The sequence below is a fragment of the Rhizopus delemar genome, genomic scaffold (genome assembly GCF_000149305.1).
Source record: "Rhizopus delemar RA 99-880 supercont3.2 genomic scaffold, whole genome shotgun sequence".
NCBI lineage: Eukaryota > Fungi > Mucoromycota > Mucoromycetes > Mucorales > Rhizopodaceae > Rhizopus > Rhizopus delemar.
The window spans coordinates 3,359,406-3,375,004 of record NW_027137828.1 but is presented as its reverse complement, the minus strand read 5'-3'; the positions used below and the strand labels follow the sequence as shown (position 1 = coordinate 3,375,004).

General features: G+C 36.3%; 7 protein-coding genes across 7 annotated transcripts; 5 read left to right on the top strand and 2 right to left on the bottom strand.

The window, feature by feature from the left end:
- Nucleotides 1-1,515: 1,515 nt before the first annotated feature.
- Nucleotides 1,516-1,728, top strand: RO3G_03559 (uncharacterized protein; the record flags this gene model as incomplete). Its single annotated transcript, XM_067658149.1, has 2 exons — nucleotides 1,516-1,598; nucleotides 1,713-1,728. 2 exons carry the CDS (start codon nucleotides 1,516-1,518, stop codon nucleotides 1,726-1,728), a joined length of 99 nt encoding a protein of 32 aa, XP_067514250.1.
- A 1,383-nt stretch (nucleotides 1,729-3,111) lies between these two features.
- Nucleotides 3,112-4,134, top strand: RO3G_03558 (uncharacterized protein; the record flags this gene model as incomplete). Its single annotated transcript, XM_067658148.1, has 1 exon — nucleotides 3,112-4,134. The coding sequence occupies one exon, from the start codon at nucleotides 3,112-3,114 to the stop codon at nucleotides 4,132-4,134; it is 1,023 nt and encodes a 340-aa protein (XP_067514249.1).
- Nucleotides 4,135-4,620: 486 nt separating this feature from the next.
- Nucleotides 4,621-4,967, top strand: RO3G_03557 (uncharacterized protein; the record flags this gene model as incomplete). Its single annotated transcript, XM_067658147.1, has 2 exons — nucleotides 4,621-4,676; nucleotides 4,733-4,967. The coding sequence occupies 2 exons, from the start codon at nucleotides 4,621-4,623 to the stop codon at nucleotides 4,965-4,967; spliced, it is 291 nt and encodes a 96-aa protein (XP_067514248.1).
- Nucleotides 4,968-5,349: 382 nt separating this feature from the next.
- On the bottom strand, nucleotides 5,350-6,297 carry RO3G_03556 (uncharacterized protein; the record flags this gene model as incomplete). Its single annotated transcript, XM_067658146.1, has 4 exons — nucleotides 5,350-5,687; nucleotides 5,744-5,884; nucleotides 5,942-6,151; nucleotides 6,204-6,297. 4 exons carry the CDS (start codon nucleotides 6,295-6,297, stop codon nucleotides 5,350-5,352), a joined length of 783 nt encoding a protein of 260 aa, XP_067514247.1.
- A 4,973-nt stretch (nucleotides 6,298-11,270) lies between these two features.
- Nucleotides 11,271-13,242, top strand: RO3G_03555 (uncharacterized protein; the record flags this gene model as incomplete). Its single annotated transcript, XM_067658145.1, has 3 exons — nucleotides 11,271-11,397; nucleotides 11,449-11,619; nucleotides 11,681-13,242. 3 exons carry the CDS (start codon nucleotides 11,271-11,273, stop codon nucleotides 13,240-13,242), a joined length of 1,860 nt encoding a protein of 619 aa, XP_067514246.1.
- A 339-nt stretch (nucleotides 13,243-13,581) lies between these two features.
- RO3G_03554 (uncharacterized protein) lies at nucleotides 13,582-14,408 on the top strand (the record flags this gene model as incomplete). Its single annotated transcript, XM_067658144.1, has 2 exons — nucleotides 13,582-14,118; nucleotides 14,208-14,408. 2 exons carry the CDS (start codon nucleotides 13,582-13,584, stop codon nucleotides 14,406-14,408), a joined length of 738 nt encoding a protein of 245 aa, XP_067514245.1.
- Nucleotides 14,409-14,992: 584 nt separating this feature from the next.
- On the bottom strand, nucleotides 14,993-15,364 carry RO3G_03553 (uncharacterized protein; the record flags this gene model as incomplete). Its single annotated transcript, XM_067658143.1, has 1 exon — nucleotides 14,993-15,364. The coding sequence occupies one exon, from the start codon at nucleotides 15,362-15,364 to the stop codon at nucleotides 14,993-14,995; it is 372 nt and encodes a 123-aa protein (XP_067514244.1).
- Nucleotides 15,365-15,599: the final 235 nt, after the last annotated feature.

Below are 15,599 nucleotides of genomic sequence, written 5' to 3'. Positions count from 1 at the left end.
TAGTATTTGTTGTAGAATAGAGTCTGGTTATAACGGACATTGAATAACCACAACTAAAAGAAGTATATTAAAATTGATAAAAGATAATAATTTAAACCTTTATTAAATAAAGTATATTCTTCTTCTTTTTTATATAAAACTATCACTATTAGATTCATTCTATAAAGTAAACATGAACACTAAATAAGTCATGATCTTTACTATTCATCATTTCTGTAAATGAATAATAATGGATCAGGTACCTAGTCAACTTTGATCTGACTGGAGGCATTTCATATAAATATATCTTTCCTCTCAATGAAGACGGGACAACTCTCCCAAATCAGTTAAAGAACAATAAGATCTATAAAAACAACGAATTAAAAATTTTCATAATCGATTCAGTGATCACTATTCAATCAAACGTGTCAATGATTGGATCTACGCTCATAACTACTCATTTACCCGCCAATTGATAGAAGAATATAAATAGTAGACTTTGTAATGTTTTCTTTTTAACAATCAAGATTGTCGTAAATAAAGTTCAGTCTCAAAAAGTATTCTTTTGGTTTATCTTTGTTATTATCTTTACCAGAACATAACAGTATTTATTTAATAACGAGTAAATCTCCCTTTTGATTTGATTACCGCTGCTATGCGATCAGGCATGCTATCAATGTAACTTCTACAAACATCTTTATCTAGCTTGTTCCATTCAACGTCAACTCGTTCCCATAGCTCGTCGATGTTTCTTGCCTTTCGTTCATAAAGACATAACCTAAGTTTCAGCAAATGCCACACATGCTCTATAGGATTCAGATCCGGACTGTTAGGTGGCCAATCGGTAATGTACCGGACCGTGTTTTGTTGGAGCCATGACATTGTTGATTTGGACTTGTGCTTTGGGTCGTTATCTTGTTGAAGGTAAACGGTGCGGTTGCTCATACCATAGTACTTCAGCGTTTCCATGTAAGTTGTTCCAAGAATATGCTGGTACACCAAGGAGTCCATGGTACCATCGTATACCTGGCACGCATATCCTGGTCCCTCACTGGTTATACATCCCCACATGATCAATTTGCCGCCACCATGCTTCACTGAAATATCTATGTGGTGTGGGCGAAGAACATCACCAGGCTGGGTCCAATAGTATCCGCAGCCATCAGATCCCCAAATGTTGATCTTCGTTTCATCGGAGAACACTACTTGATGCCACTGTTGTATGGACCAGCTTTGATACTTTTTTGCCCATGCTAACCTCTGCTTGCGGTGGTTATTAGTTAAAAGAGGCTGCTTCTTTTTACGCCTAGCATGAAAACCCATTGATACAAGGGTGTTTATTGCTGAACGGTAAGACATAGAATACCCAAGTCGCATGAGCATCCGATGTACATCCTTTGCTGTCTTTAGGGCTCCTTTAATCAGTAATACCTTGATATATTCCTTCGTAGCAGATGACACAAGTGTATGCCTACCACGTCTTGCGGGTACCGTTGGCCCAAATAGCTTGTTTCTATATCTCCTAACTGACTTGTGATGGATATCAAATTCACCAGCAATATCCTTTGGGCTTCTATTGCTCATCAGTGCAGACTTGATGTTGTCTTGCGTGTCTTGAGGTAAAGCGCGAGGCATAAGTAAGAGAAATGTCGCAGAAAGTAAGAAGAATATAATGAAAAAAAAAATTGTATGAATGAAGGAAAACAGCACCCATTTTATATTATTAATTATAGGAATGTGCTTAGCTAAAATTAAAATTGGTTTGCATTTTAATTGTAACTGACATTCCAGGTCAAATTAGAAGAGTACAAAATATCGTCTAAAACTGAGCTATGGAGTATCTAAAATTCGACCAATTATAGACGCATTACTCCCTCATTTTCCATAATTGGCTCATCATATTTTGATGAAATACTTTACACATTAACCTCGCTTTAACATATTGCTAGCGACACGAGGCGACCTTCTCTTTATGCTATATGCTGCATGAAATGAAATTTTCAAAAAGGTTGTCCCTATTTTTTCACCTAGTGTATTTTGACTTTCATCAGTTATTTCTTTTCTCCGCCATAGGTCATTCCAAACAATGTTCCGGCAAGTTTTAGACATTTTCCGGATAGCGCAGTCATCCCGGAACATAAAATTTAAATTTTGGAAAAGAATTGATTATTCTTTCTTTCGCTAATCCGTAAGTAAATTTCCATCTACTGCATCATCTATCCATCTGCAAAAATGCCCAAATCCTTAGCATACGAAACTCAAATGGACATCAAATCAGCAATAGAGCACGATGTATTGACTGATGTTGTTGCAAAAAGGTTTGTGTTAAGGATACATAAGATTATAGTCACTTTATTTTAGTAAAAGGAATCTCATATGATCCTAAATAATATGTTGACATAACTTTGGAATCATTTATAACATTATTCCCAACACAGATCAATAAAAGACTTTGATTAGATTTTTATATTAAGCTTTATTCATATTAACTTCACACAGTCAAATGATGGCGTGGTTGTAATATAGTTTATTGATGATATGAGCATGTTGAATAAGGAATGACAATTACTTACCGGATCATCATTAAGTCATGTAAACCTTTATCCTAACTGAGATATTATTATTAGCCATAATATCCAATCACGGAACTAGAGGATTTTATATTCATCCGTACCGTCTCCTAAATAGTCCTACATCCAGAGTTATCTGAAACCATCCCAATAGCATAATTGACAATACAAGCTAGGAACAGGCTAAACTAATACAGTGGGTGAAAAAACTCTAAAAACGTTATGACGTTATCAGCGTTTTTGATTGTTATGTTCTACCAAATTGGTGTATCGCCTTGAAATTTTGCATATATGTAGCACTAAAAATAAAAAATAGTATGACAAATTTTAAATCTCAGATGCTGATTATTCATCCGAAAACAACTGCTAGAAAAAGACTGGTTTATTTTTAGAGTTTTTTCACTTCCATAAATATCGGATACACGGACCGACAGACAGACTCCGCGGACTTTTAATGACTTATTATGACTCATAAAGGCTCCAAAAGAATAAAAGGAGTCGCTTTTCTCTTTTTTTCTTAATTTTTTCCATTTAATTTTTAAATATCTTAAACACCTCAATCATGCCTAAATCTCTCTCTGCTGACATCAAAAACGATATAAAGTCCGCTATACTTGCTGGAAAAGGCTCTATGGAGATTGCGAACCGTTTTAGGGTTACGTATGCAACAGTTAATAACTATGCGAACAAGTTTTTCCCAAACCGACAGCGTCGACTTGGTGGTAGACCTATGGTTGTGTCCGCTCAGACGAAGAGATTCATCAAACTTCAAGTTTTACAAGGCCAACTCAAGACTGCAAGGGAAGTACATGGCAAGCTCATGGAGCTTGGATATTACATATCATATAAAACCGCTATAAATGTGTTGAAATCGATGAACTTCTTTGCTGCGATTAAGGACAAAAAGCCTTTGTTAACCGCAAAGCACATGAATAGACGGCTAGCATGGGCCAAGAAGCACCAAAACTGGACTACAGATGACTGGCGACGCGTAGTACTCTCTGATGAAACAAAAGTGAACATTTGGGGCTCTGACGGGTGTAAGTACTATTGGTCAAGACCAGGGGACCCTCTTAAACCTCATTATATTGACGTAACTGTTAAGCATGGGGACGGTAGTTTGATGATGTGGGGGTGCATGACGTATGAGGGACCCGGATACGCCTGTCAAATATACGATGAAACTATGAACTCGGATCTTTACCAACATATATTGGACACAACACTTCGGGAAACAATGGAGTACTATAATATGGATTGGTCTACTGCGTATTTTCAGCACGATAGTGACCCAAAGCATCGTTCCAAGTCAACTGTCCAATGGTTACAAGCTAATGGGGTGAACTACATTGACGACTGGCCAGCTCAAAGTCCTGATCTTAATCCTATTGAGCATCTTTGGCATCATTTGAAGTTGAAGCTATCGTTATATGACAAGAAAGCCAAAGGTGTCCATGAATTGTGGGAAAGAGTTGAAAAAGATTGGAACTCCTTTGATAAAGAAGTTTGCAGAAGGTATATTGACACTATGCCTGCACATATTAAGGCAGTAATCGATACCAAAGGTGGATCTACTCGGTATTAAGTCATCTATAATATAATAAAAGTAAAGGGAAAAAACTCTAAAAATAAACCCACAACACTTCTATCGCTTTTGCGGACTGTTAAATAAAAACCTGAGCTTAAAACTTTCATGAGATGTAATAGACAGCACAACAAGTATATCATAAAGTTTTTGCATAATCTAAGTCGCTGTGCATGCTCACAGAGACTAAAAACTGAAAAAATATCTGACGTTTTTAGAGTTTTTTCACCCACTGTAATTAGAAATAGTAATCATCTATTCTGTCGAATTGATCATAAATCTGTCCTAATTCTTTATCCGTATCATGTCTATAAATACTCTCACTTTTTACATGTAGAATTTATCATATTCAATCTTAGTTATCTTAACTTAATAAAGAGATACCAAGTTCTAACAGTATTTCTTTATCTTTGTTGTTATACTACTTTTACCTAAAACCCCCCTATCCTAAACAGTTTGGAGTGCATCAAAACACTGTTATCAACCATGCAAATAAGTGGATGCCTAACCGGATTCGCAAGAAAGATGGCAAATAGCATCTTGTAAGCGACATCGCTCGTCGTCTAATCAAGCGAGAGGTTCTAAACGGCTCATTAAGGACTGCCAAGGAGGTCCACCTGAAGTTGGAAGAGTTGGGCTATTCTATGTCGTACCAATCCGCTATTAACGTTTTGCATTCTGTGGAGATTTTTGCTGAGATAAAAAAGAAGAAGCCTTTACTCACTGCGCAGCACAAGAAAGCTCGATTAGCTTGGGCTAAAAAGCATCAGTATTGGACCATTCACGACTGGCGACGTGTCATCTTCTCGGATGAAACCAAAATTAATGTTTGAGGCTCGGATGGCTGTGAATACTACTGGAAGCGTAAAGGAGACCGTCTTTGGCCTCATCACATTGAAGTTACGGTGAAGCATGGTGGTGGTGGTATCATGTTGTGGGGCTGTATAACCAGTAAGGGACCCGGGTATGCATGTCAGGTATATGATGGCGGCTAAATGAAAGATTTACCGTCCATCTCTTTGGAAGCCTATAGCGGCGCTAAAATTGAGCGTACAGACGTGTTCTATATATCATTTGAAAGCCTGGATCGTCTATTTTTAGATGATGTAACCTTTATTTCCAAAAATGGTAATATGCGGAAATAAATGGGGAAAGAAAATAGGCGCTATAAGCCCTGATTTTTATGGTTATCAATGAAAATTTTATTTGTTTATTTTAAGCAGTTCGGAGTTTTTTTACGGGCGTAGTAGGTGCAGAGGTATTATTTCCGTCAGATTCGCTATTGGAATCTTCATCTGAGATAAAAATAAATGGCTCTTCATCGCCCTGATCACCAGTGGCATCTTCTAGGACGGTTGTCAGCAAAGATACCAGTGGGCCTTGGTTGGCAATACCTGCTCTGGTGAATGACACTTGCGAAAAACAAGCAAGCATTGCCTTCCAGTGATTGTCAGCATGCTTTCTTCGCCAGATGAACTCCACTAATTTCCATGGCATCATCGATGCTGTGCGATGACGGCTGGTCACTCCTCGTTTGATACCATTCCAAGTGCCTAATAGCTGGTTGTTAGCATCGTTTAAGAATTCTATGATCTATAGAAGTACGTACCTTCAATGGTGTTTGTGCAGGCACCTGTCTTTGGATCGCGAAACGTTTTGGAATGATTGACTGTTTGAACAATAAGACTTCGGCTTGGATCGCTGTCGATCCCTTTATATCCTTTCCAACAGTCTACCATGACATGTGAGCCTGTCAACAAGGGTTAGGTACACTGATCATCTAGCATATACATATTGTAATCGTTACCATCCTTAACAAAAGTATCGATTATGAGCTTCAAGGTATTTTGGTTGCGGTTAGGTACCGTCAGCAAGAACACCTTACGTTCGGGCGTACGCTCTACGCCTCCAACAACCCAAACACCATCGACTCTCTTCCTCTTGTTGTACTTTCTCTTGCCAAACTTGCTTTCATCTATCTCTACGACAATAGGCTGTCCAGCACTATCAACCCCACCTAAGTATGATTTATTAATTACATACTCTAGTATAAACAAAGCACCACGTACCAACTTGGACATCTTCAATTCGAAGATCTGCCTCCATTACTTGATAGACGTCTTTAACAATGTTACGAACAGTTGGCAGACTAAGACCAGTCATGGTGGATATTGTTCCGTTCGGAACTTGAAGCAAAAAGAGGTACACTACTAATAGTGTTTGATGGATGATGGACTTGCGACCTTGAAAGAAGGATCCATCCAAGTAAGAAATGCGGCTACGCCCACACGCACAGGTGGTTGAGCCGCATCGCCAAAAGAATCCATCCCGGCTGGACTGGTTCAAGCGCATTTCAGAGCCTTCTTTACATTTGCGCGAAGAAAAAAAGGCACCGTTCTCCTTCAAATAACTTTTACCAGTTGCCTTTAATTACTTTCCCTCCCATTTAAAAAATAAACTTACTTCAATGTACATTCAGCCGTCATGGTTCTTTCTGCGATGTAAGCAAGAGTTGGCATGTTGTTAGCAGCGTTAGAAGACATTGGAGATTGATAAAATTGATAAAAAGATGAAGGAAAGAAAAAAAAAAAAAGAAATGGTCGGCCTTTTTATATCTTTTTTACATGTTTTGTTATCTGTCCGAAACCAGCCGATAGATAGTGTTATTTTAAAGGTTGGCTTGTAGTAAGTGAGTTAAATTGGGTAAAGTTTGCTTGTAGAGCTTGATTTAAGGTTGTGATTGCCTTGTAAGTTGTTGTTTTGTATGGAATTTAAGCAGATGCTTGATAAGTAGTGACCACCAGATCTTATGTGTAAGATCAATACGATGTTTCTTGATAAAAGTTAAAGTAGAGTAAAAAGTTTAGGTAAACAGGGACTTTCTTGTTAAAGTTTGTTAATTATTGAGTAGAAATATATGATTTATTTAAACTAACTGACAATTTCTTTACAAAAAGATGGGATATATATATGAATATTTTCTTTTTTTTTTCTTTTTAGCTTTTCTTATTTTTTTGACCTTTTTTATATTTTCAACATTTTTTATCTTTTTAACTTTTTTCATTTTTTTAATTTTTTTTATCTTTTTGACATGACTCGGCTAATCTCTGTGCATCTTCATTGCCATTTTCGTTACAATAGACAACATCTCCGCAACGGGGATTCGTTTTACCATACAGAACTGATAAGATTTTTCCGAAAACTTTTGATATTTCCAAAAAAAATAGTAAGTTACTTAGACCCAAAAATAATGCAAAAAGTAGACTATGTTTGCTGAGCGTCTACCGGGAATCGAACCAACGCCTTCAAAATGAGAATCTATTATCATAACCTGTTCACCACGAATGCTAATTTGCCGATTCTCGTTTCGCAAGCTTTTTTGTCATGCAATTGCTAATTTTTGGAGCTGTTTTTCTCGACCCACTGCACCCAAACCCTATATTCTAAATTATTATACATCGGGTATTTTAACAGTGAAACATCGTGTAAAATAATACGAAATTGAATTTTCAGAATAGAGATGTAATTTTTGTACCAAAAAAAAGCTAGAAAAAAGTATATACTATATCTGTAAAGATATATACAGTAGTGGACAAAACTGGTGCACAAAACTTTTTTTCAGCTTTTAACCACTATTACTTGCTCACGATAATTGCGATAGTCATGAAACTATATTAGAAGAAAGATATACTAGCCATTGTAATTTATGTGTATTCTTAGCATGACATTGTTAAAACTGAGCGAGGAACATGCTTTTTATTTATAAAATTTTATATTTTCTAAAAACCGCAAAAGTGTCTAAAATCTAAGACTTTGTATAATCATCTCACCTCTTGATATTATCGAATATTCTTCTTGGCATATGCTAGTAGTATACGTGTATATCACTTTCAGTAAAAGAGCCCAATCCTTTAACTGCTCTTTTCCAAAGATAATCTACCCTTTTTGGTCTAGTGCCGTATCGTCATAGCTTTGCCTTCAATTGCCACCGGACATGCTTAAGAAGGCTTAAGCCGGGATTAGTGGTAACTAACCCTTTAGCACAGAAGCGCTGCTATCAAATATTGAGCTTGTGGCTTGCCTTAACTTGTGCTTTGTGTCATTGTCATGCTGAAACGAGAGATTACGATATTTTAGACCACTACACCCTTGGCTTTTGTGGTATGTAGTAGGCGAAATACATGTGTATATCTATGACTTTATTACAGCATCGTATACTTGACACAAATATCCTGGTCCTCAATATCTAATACAGCCTTAAAATGTAACAGAGCAACCAACATTCTTCATTGTTTGATCACCGTAAAAAGATCGCTAAGGTTGCTCGACTTGCTTTCAATATTAGTGTATACTATCTGCACTCATAACCTTCATGTTTTTTTCATTGCTAAATACGATGGGCTTCCAGCCTTCTATAGTATACGATGGTTTGTCGTGATATCACTTTCATCGCTTTTTCTGGCTTATACAGCTAATGAAAATCTTCGATTCCTTAGTTCCAGACTCAAAATCTAGCTTCCTACAGTGCCTTCTGACTGACAGTTTGCTAATACTGTATCCAAAGGATCTCAAAAAGAGCTGAGCATCAGAAGCTGTGTGTAAAGATCCTTGTCGAAAGTTTAGGCGGATGATTGCATTAGTTATTTTGCTGACTACGACCGGTCGACTACCACGGTCACAAGCCTTGATGTTCTTTTCTTCCTTTCTTATCCTGTTGATTGTCCATTTGGAGATTCTTGCTGCCCTAAAAAGATCTGCTGCCGTACGAACTAAGTGTATTCGAAATCTCAGAGCTTCGCTTTTACAGTTGCTTATTTTCTTAAGCATATAAGGCAAGTACTTTGTCATAGTGAATAGGGTAAAAACAAAAGGGGGAATTCAATGGGAAATACAAAATAAGCATGGGTTTATGTATTTTTCAAGAGCTACTAAAGCTCACTAATATACTGTGAAATCTGAAAGCAGACGAGAGAGATATGAGGAAAATTGAAGGAAGGTTAGACAAGTACTATATTTTTGGCGAAAATTGAAATATTCAAAAAATCACTAAAAATGACCTTATGCCTGCGGGATGTCCGACACAATTCCCGTTTACATATCATAATGTATATTTTAGACTGCATTTCAGACGGTATATGTCACAAAACTCGCAGACATATGGCGGAGATGCAATACTGATTTTCATTTTTGTGCACCAGTTTTGTCCGCTACTGTATATGTTTACACTCTGCATACTGAATAAAATGAAATTGTATTTCTTGTAAAAATTTTTTTGTCTCTTTTGTACTACATGAATCCATGGCAACTTTTAAATTGGGAAAATGAAAAATTTTCAAAACCAGTGTATGATTTTTTAATTTCAACAAAGGCCAATAAAGTATATCTATTGGATTGTAAGCTCGGACATATAACTATTTGAGTTGCGACGTTCTCTTATCAAGCATACTGAATTTGCTATACTGCAAAAAAAGAAAAAAGAAAAGTATGCTTAGTTTATGTACCCAAAAAAAAAAGATAAAAAAAATTGTTTGTTTACACTGAAAAGATAAAGAACAACATTTCTTAAGTTGCGAAAGGGAACATAGGCTCAATGATTTTATCCAACGAAGAGTAAAATTAATTGATTACAATTGGAACAACAGAATATATCATAGGAAGTAATAAATGCAAATGTTAAATAAGAGATAAAATAAAAATGAACAAGGAAAAAAGAAAAAAAAAAGAAATACAATTTTCCTTTTTTTGACCACAAGGAAAATAGCTTCTACCACAGATGATAAGGCAATGTTTAAACGACTAAAGCTAAGCAGAAAATAAGGAGGAATGGGTTTGGTAGTCATTTTTATTTTTAACTGCAAAAAGAAACAATAATTATTAACATCAAACGAATTTACATGTTTTGAGATTCCTTATAGCAGAGACTATAAAAAAGAGCTATTGTTAAAGAAATAAAATAGTGCATCTTAAGAGATTTAGAAAAAAAAAAAAAAGTAATGTTGAAATTAGAGAATTGCAATGTCGGAATTACTTGCATGTGAAAAAAAGCAATGTTGGAATTACTTGCATGTTAAAAAAAAAGAATGTTAAAAATGACATTTCAAACGAATACCTACTTTTACAAATTGCCTTAAGTTGAACAAAGCCTACATACAGGATCCTTGTTTTATTCATAGAGTATACAAAGATTTACTTTGGGTTTTAGAAAGCGGTTTTAGAAATTGCACTGAAATTGGAAATGTTTTTTTTCAACCAAGAAAAAAAAATCTAACTGAGATGTCAATTAGAAATGTGTTAATTCATTTACCTTTGTTTGCTAATTTCAATTTCTTATTCAATGTATCTATGCTAATTTATGTGCTTTTTGTCCCAACTTTAAGAATATCATCACTTTGTCTTTTTTCTTTTTCTTTTTCTTTTTCTTTTTCTTCTTCTTTTTTTTTTTTTTTTTTTTTTTTTTTTTGTAAAGTAGTGCAGTTAAGTAAGCCAATCAATATAGTACTGAATATGACGGGAAAAGATTCAAATCTTTTAACAGAAAAGTTGAATTGATTTTACTCGATGAAAAATGTATTATTATTTAGTCGCAATTGTATGATGTCGTAATATAGCAACATCAATTGAAATTTGTTAAAGATTCTTATTCTTTGATTTTGGAGTTGTATATAAGGAGTTCATAAAGCGACATATCAATGCATAAAAACTGTTATTGTATTCATACAAAAAAATAAGTACTCATGAATAAATTTAATATCATTGATTTACAGTAAAACCATATCTCTATAAATAAATATGAGACTTCTGCAATAATTACCTTTGATCTGTTGTTCATATCGGTATTTTAAGAATCACATCGGGACCTGTTTTTAAGAACGGTACATCAATGTAATCCTATTTGATAAATATTGTTAAATCAATAAACAACTCACATCATCATTGATTGATTCGTCAAGAAGACAACATGTCATATTTATCCATTATCTTTCCTGAATCTTCCCATTCTCTTTGTATCATTATTTTAACCGATGAATAGAAATAGCGGTAAAAATTTACATATTCAAAAAGTATAAATAACATCAATTGTTGTTGTAAATCAAACAGTATATAATTAGTAACGCAAGTTCTTTATTGTATTTATAATGTATTCTTCAAGCCCATACAAATTCCATTGTTACTGCGCCCAATGCTCTGGAGGAGAAGCAGGCAAGTACCAATTTGTTACGCAATGGACTCTTGCTCGCCATAGAAAGAAAGAAGCTGTTAAAGGTTTGTTACTTACATTAAGATAGTTTTTTTGCTAACGTATCATATAAACAGGTGAATCAGAAATAATTCCAGAAGTTAACACCAATAATGAAGTGATTCCGTCAAGTGAAAATGATTCTGAGAATAATGGTGATGAAGACTTTTCTAATTGGCAAGTCATTGAAAATGATGAAGATGATGCCTCTAGTTGTATGGATGCTGTCGAATTCAATGTGCCCAAAGGTAAAAACCTTCTAGAATTGTTTTAATAAAATATAAAATACTTACTTTGTCAAACGTTTAGTTAAACTTGAAGGATTCCAAAGTGATGTTGTTGCTTTCATAGCAATTTTCTTGACGTATTTCCAGCTGTTTTTCATTTCTGAATATGCTGCGGAAATAGTTATGAAATTTGCTAATGATCTTGTTGTCCTCTTACATTATGAACCAATCTTCCCTACCAAGTTGGACACTCTTCGAAATGCTGTTGGAATTGACTATACCTACAAAGGTATGTTTCGCCTTGTTGTCTGTCCTGAATGCCATACCCTGTACCAGCCTGAAGAAGTACACTGTGATTCGAAGTACACCTTTTCTGAATTTCGCATCACATGTAATGCCCCACTCTTCAAGCCTGCTACGATTGGTGCAAGCAAAATGTACGCCAACAAGGTCTCTGCATTCAATTCCATCAAGTATGCCTTGACTGTGATGTTCTCTCGACCAGGCTTTGAATCAGCAATAGAAGCATGGCGCTATCGTACTCGTCATAACAACACCATGTATGATATCTATGATGGTCAACTTTGGAATGAATTCAAAGATAGAGATGGTAATGTATTTACCAGTCAAGCTAGATCTCTCCTATTCACTTTGAATGTCGATTGGTTTCAATCTTCAAAAAGAACCGTGTATTCTGTTGGTGCTGTCTACTTGACGATAAATAATCTTCCAAGATCCATCCGATATAAAAAAGAAAATATCATCTTGGTTTGTGTTATTCCTGGTCCCAAAGAACCCAAGGACACACAAATCAACAACTATTTACAAGTTTTGGTAAATGATCTGAAGGAACTTTACTACGATGACTTCTTTACCTGTACGGCTGAATCTCCTAACGTGCCTGTCCCAGTTCGTGCTGCTCTGTTCTTGATTGCTTGCGATATTCCTGCTAGCCGAAAGGTTAGTGGGTTTACTTCATTCAATGCCACTGTACCTTGTAACAAGTGCTCAACAGCATTTCCTGCTCGTTATAACACTCATCTTCAACGTGATTTTTCTTTTGGTCTTGAAGATATTGATGCTTGGTCACTTCGTACCAATATTGAAAACCGTTATCATGCAAAAAATTGGAAAGAAGCAACCACCAAGAGACAAAGAGCCGACTTGGAACAGAAGTATGGTACTCGTTTTTCTGCTTTGCATGATTTGGAATATCTTGATCTTGTTCGTTGTACTGCCATTGATCCTATGCATGGTCTTTTCCTTGGAACAGCAAAGAAAATGGTTAAAATATGGCGTACAACTATTTGTGACCTTACCCATGAATTATACCTGACTGATGCTGACTTGAAAGAAATGCAAAAAGAAGCAAATGATATTATATTGCCAGCACAATACACGCCAATCAATCAGAAAATTGCCAGCGATTTCTCTGACTTAAAGGCTGATGAATGGAGAACCTGGTGTCTTGCTCTTTCTCCTCTTTTGCTCAAGTCTCGTCTTCCAGTCCGTCATAAAGAAAACTGGGCAAAGTTTGTACAGGCCTGTCATATCGTATGTCGTCCATGCATTACCCAGAATGAAGCCATGATAGCCCACAAGCTATTCTACAGTGACCCACAAAATTGTCCCAATGTTTCGTGATTTTCTCTTCTAGAGCTTGTAGAACCATAGTTATTAAGCTACTGTACACCTTGTTATACATCATTCAATAGCCAAAGTCATGTAGAAGCAAAAGTCGTGACGCAAATTCAGATTAAAACAGCGCCGATGGAGATAGAGGGGCTAAAAAACAAGCGGTGCATTGGGACAATTTTGTGGCACTTTTGAAAAAAAACGAAAAGCGATGAAATATCGACCTACAATTTGTACAGATGTACCAAACTGCTTACAAATGCACATCGTATGACTCTAAGTTGATCTTTACTCATTGCTGAATTTTTAATCTCCTACTGATTTATTACTCGCCCATTATATCTCAACATGAAACAAGTCTCTCAAGATACAGTTGTTCGAGCAATTTCGTTACTTAAACAAGGTAAGTCGGTTCGGGAAGTGGAAGGTGTTACTGTTTTAAGTAAGAGTACGGTTGGGAGACTCCGAAAAACCCATTGCCTTGGACTTCATAAGCCAAAATGTGGCCGACGCAAGATTCTATCTGCTGCTGATGAGCGTTATTGTGTGCGCCAAGTGACCAAAAACCGCATGTCTAGTGCAACAAAGGTGGCTAAGGAGCTAGAAAAAGACACCGGAAGAAAAGTAAGTGCTGAAACCGTGTGCAGAACCCTTCGCAAGGCCGGCCTTGGTGCGATTGAGAAGCCAAAGAAGCCTTTGCTTAGTGCTAAAAACATCCGGAAGAGGCTTTCTTGGTGTATGTCTCACAAGGATTGGACAATAGATGATTGGAAACGTGTTGTTTGGTCGGATGAGACAAAGGTCAACATATTCAACTCGGATGGACGGACCTGGACTTGGATTCGATCCGGAGAAAGCCTGAAATCGTACCATGTGAAGATGACTGTAAAACACGGTGGAGTGCCATTACTTATGCTGGAGTTGGTTGGATGTGTAAAATCAATGGTAACATGGATAGAACATTGTACAAAGAGATTTTGGAGGATGAACTGGAGCGTACAATTGAGTATGGAACCAATAAGCTAGGGCTAGAAAGACGTCAGGTGATCTTCCAGCATGACAATGATCCCAAACATACGACTAAATTAGTAAAAGAATACCTTAAAGAGCAATCCTACAACATCCTGGAGTGGCCTGCACAGTCTCCTGACTTGAATCCAATTGAAAATATGTAGCCATTGTTAAAGAGAAGGCTGAATGATTATAAAACAGCACCAAAAGGCATGAATTAATTATACGAACGAGTAACTAAAGTTTGGTATGACTTAATGAAGCCGGAAGAGTGTCAAAAGGTTATAGAAACACTGCCTAAGCGTATAAAACAATGTATCAAGAACAAAGGACGTTGGACTGACTATTAATATCAGATAAATAAACCATTTTGTTTTTTTTCAAAAGTGCCACAAAATTGTCCCAATGCACCGCTTGTTTTTTAGCCCCTCTATCTCCATCGGCGCTGTTTTAATCTGAATTTGCGTCACGACTTTTGCTTCTACATGACTTTGGCTATTGAATGATGTACACTACCTCAAAAAATTGTTCATTTTGAACCGCCTTTTACACATTTCGTACTGAATCTGCTTCGCATAATCCCCAATCAGCGCTCAGCACAAACCATTATGAAACACTGCTTCTCAGCTATTTACTACACTGTAAGCATATCACGTGCTATGCGTAAATGCTGGAAAATATCCAATCAAAAATCAAAATCAAAATGAACAATTTTTTGGGTTTTTGTCGACATTTTTCATTTTATTAGCTAATAATTAATCTCACCGCCCTTTTCTTTTAAAACAAGTTGTAGTCTTTGCGGCATGCTGCATACGAACTGCTCGCAGTATTCCTTTGTAATTTCATTGTACCAAATATCTGCAACCCGTTCAAATAGTTCTTTCATACTTAAGAGTGCAGTTTCATAAGCATACAGCCGGACTTTTAAGTAATTCCATAAATTCTCTATAGGATTTAAGTCGGGTGAATATGCTGTCCAATCCAGTAGCTGCACCTTGTTATCTACGAACCATTTTTGTGTTAGTCTAGATGTATGCTTTGGATTGTTATCATGTTGAAATATAATGTCATCCTTTGACATATCGTATTCTTCTAATGAAGAGAGCATATCCTCCGTCATAATATTGCAATACAGCTCTGAATCTAAACCTCCGAGTACTTGAGTGATATATCCAACTCCGTTTGCTGTCAAACAGCTCCAAAGTAGTATACTATCGCCTCCATGCTCATAAGTTTGGTTGGCGTTGTGATCCTGCAGAGGCCTTCCTTCTTGTACTCAAGTCCATTGTTTACCATCTGAACCCAAGCGATTGATTTTTGTTTCGTCGCTAAAGACTACTCCTTTCCAGGCTTCC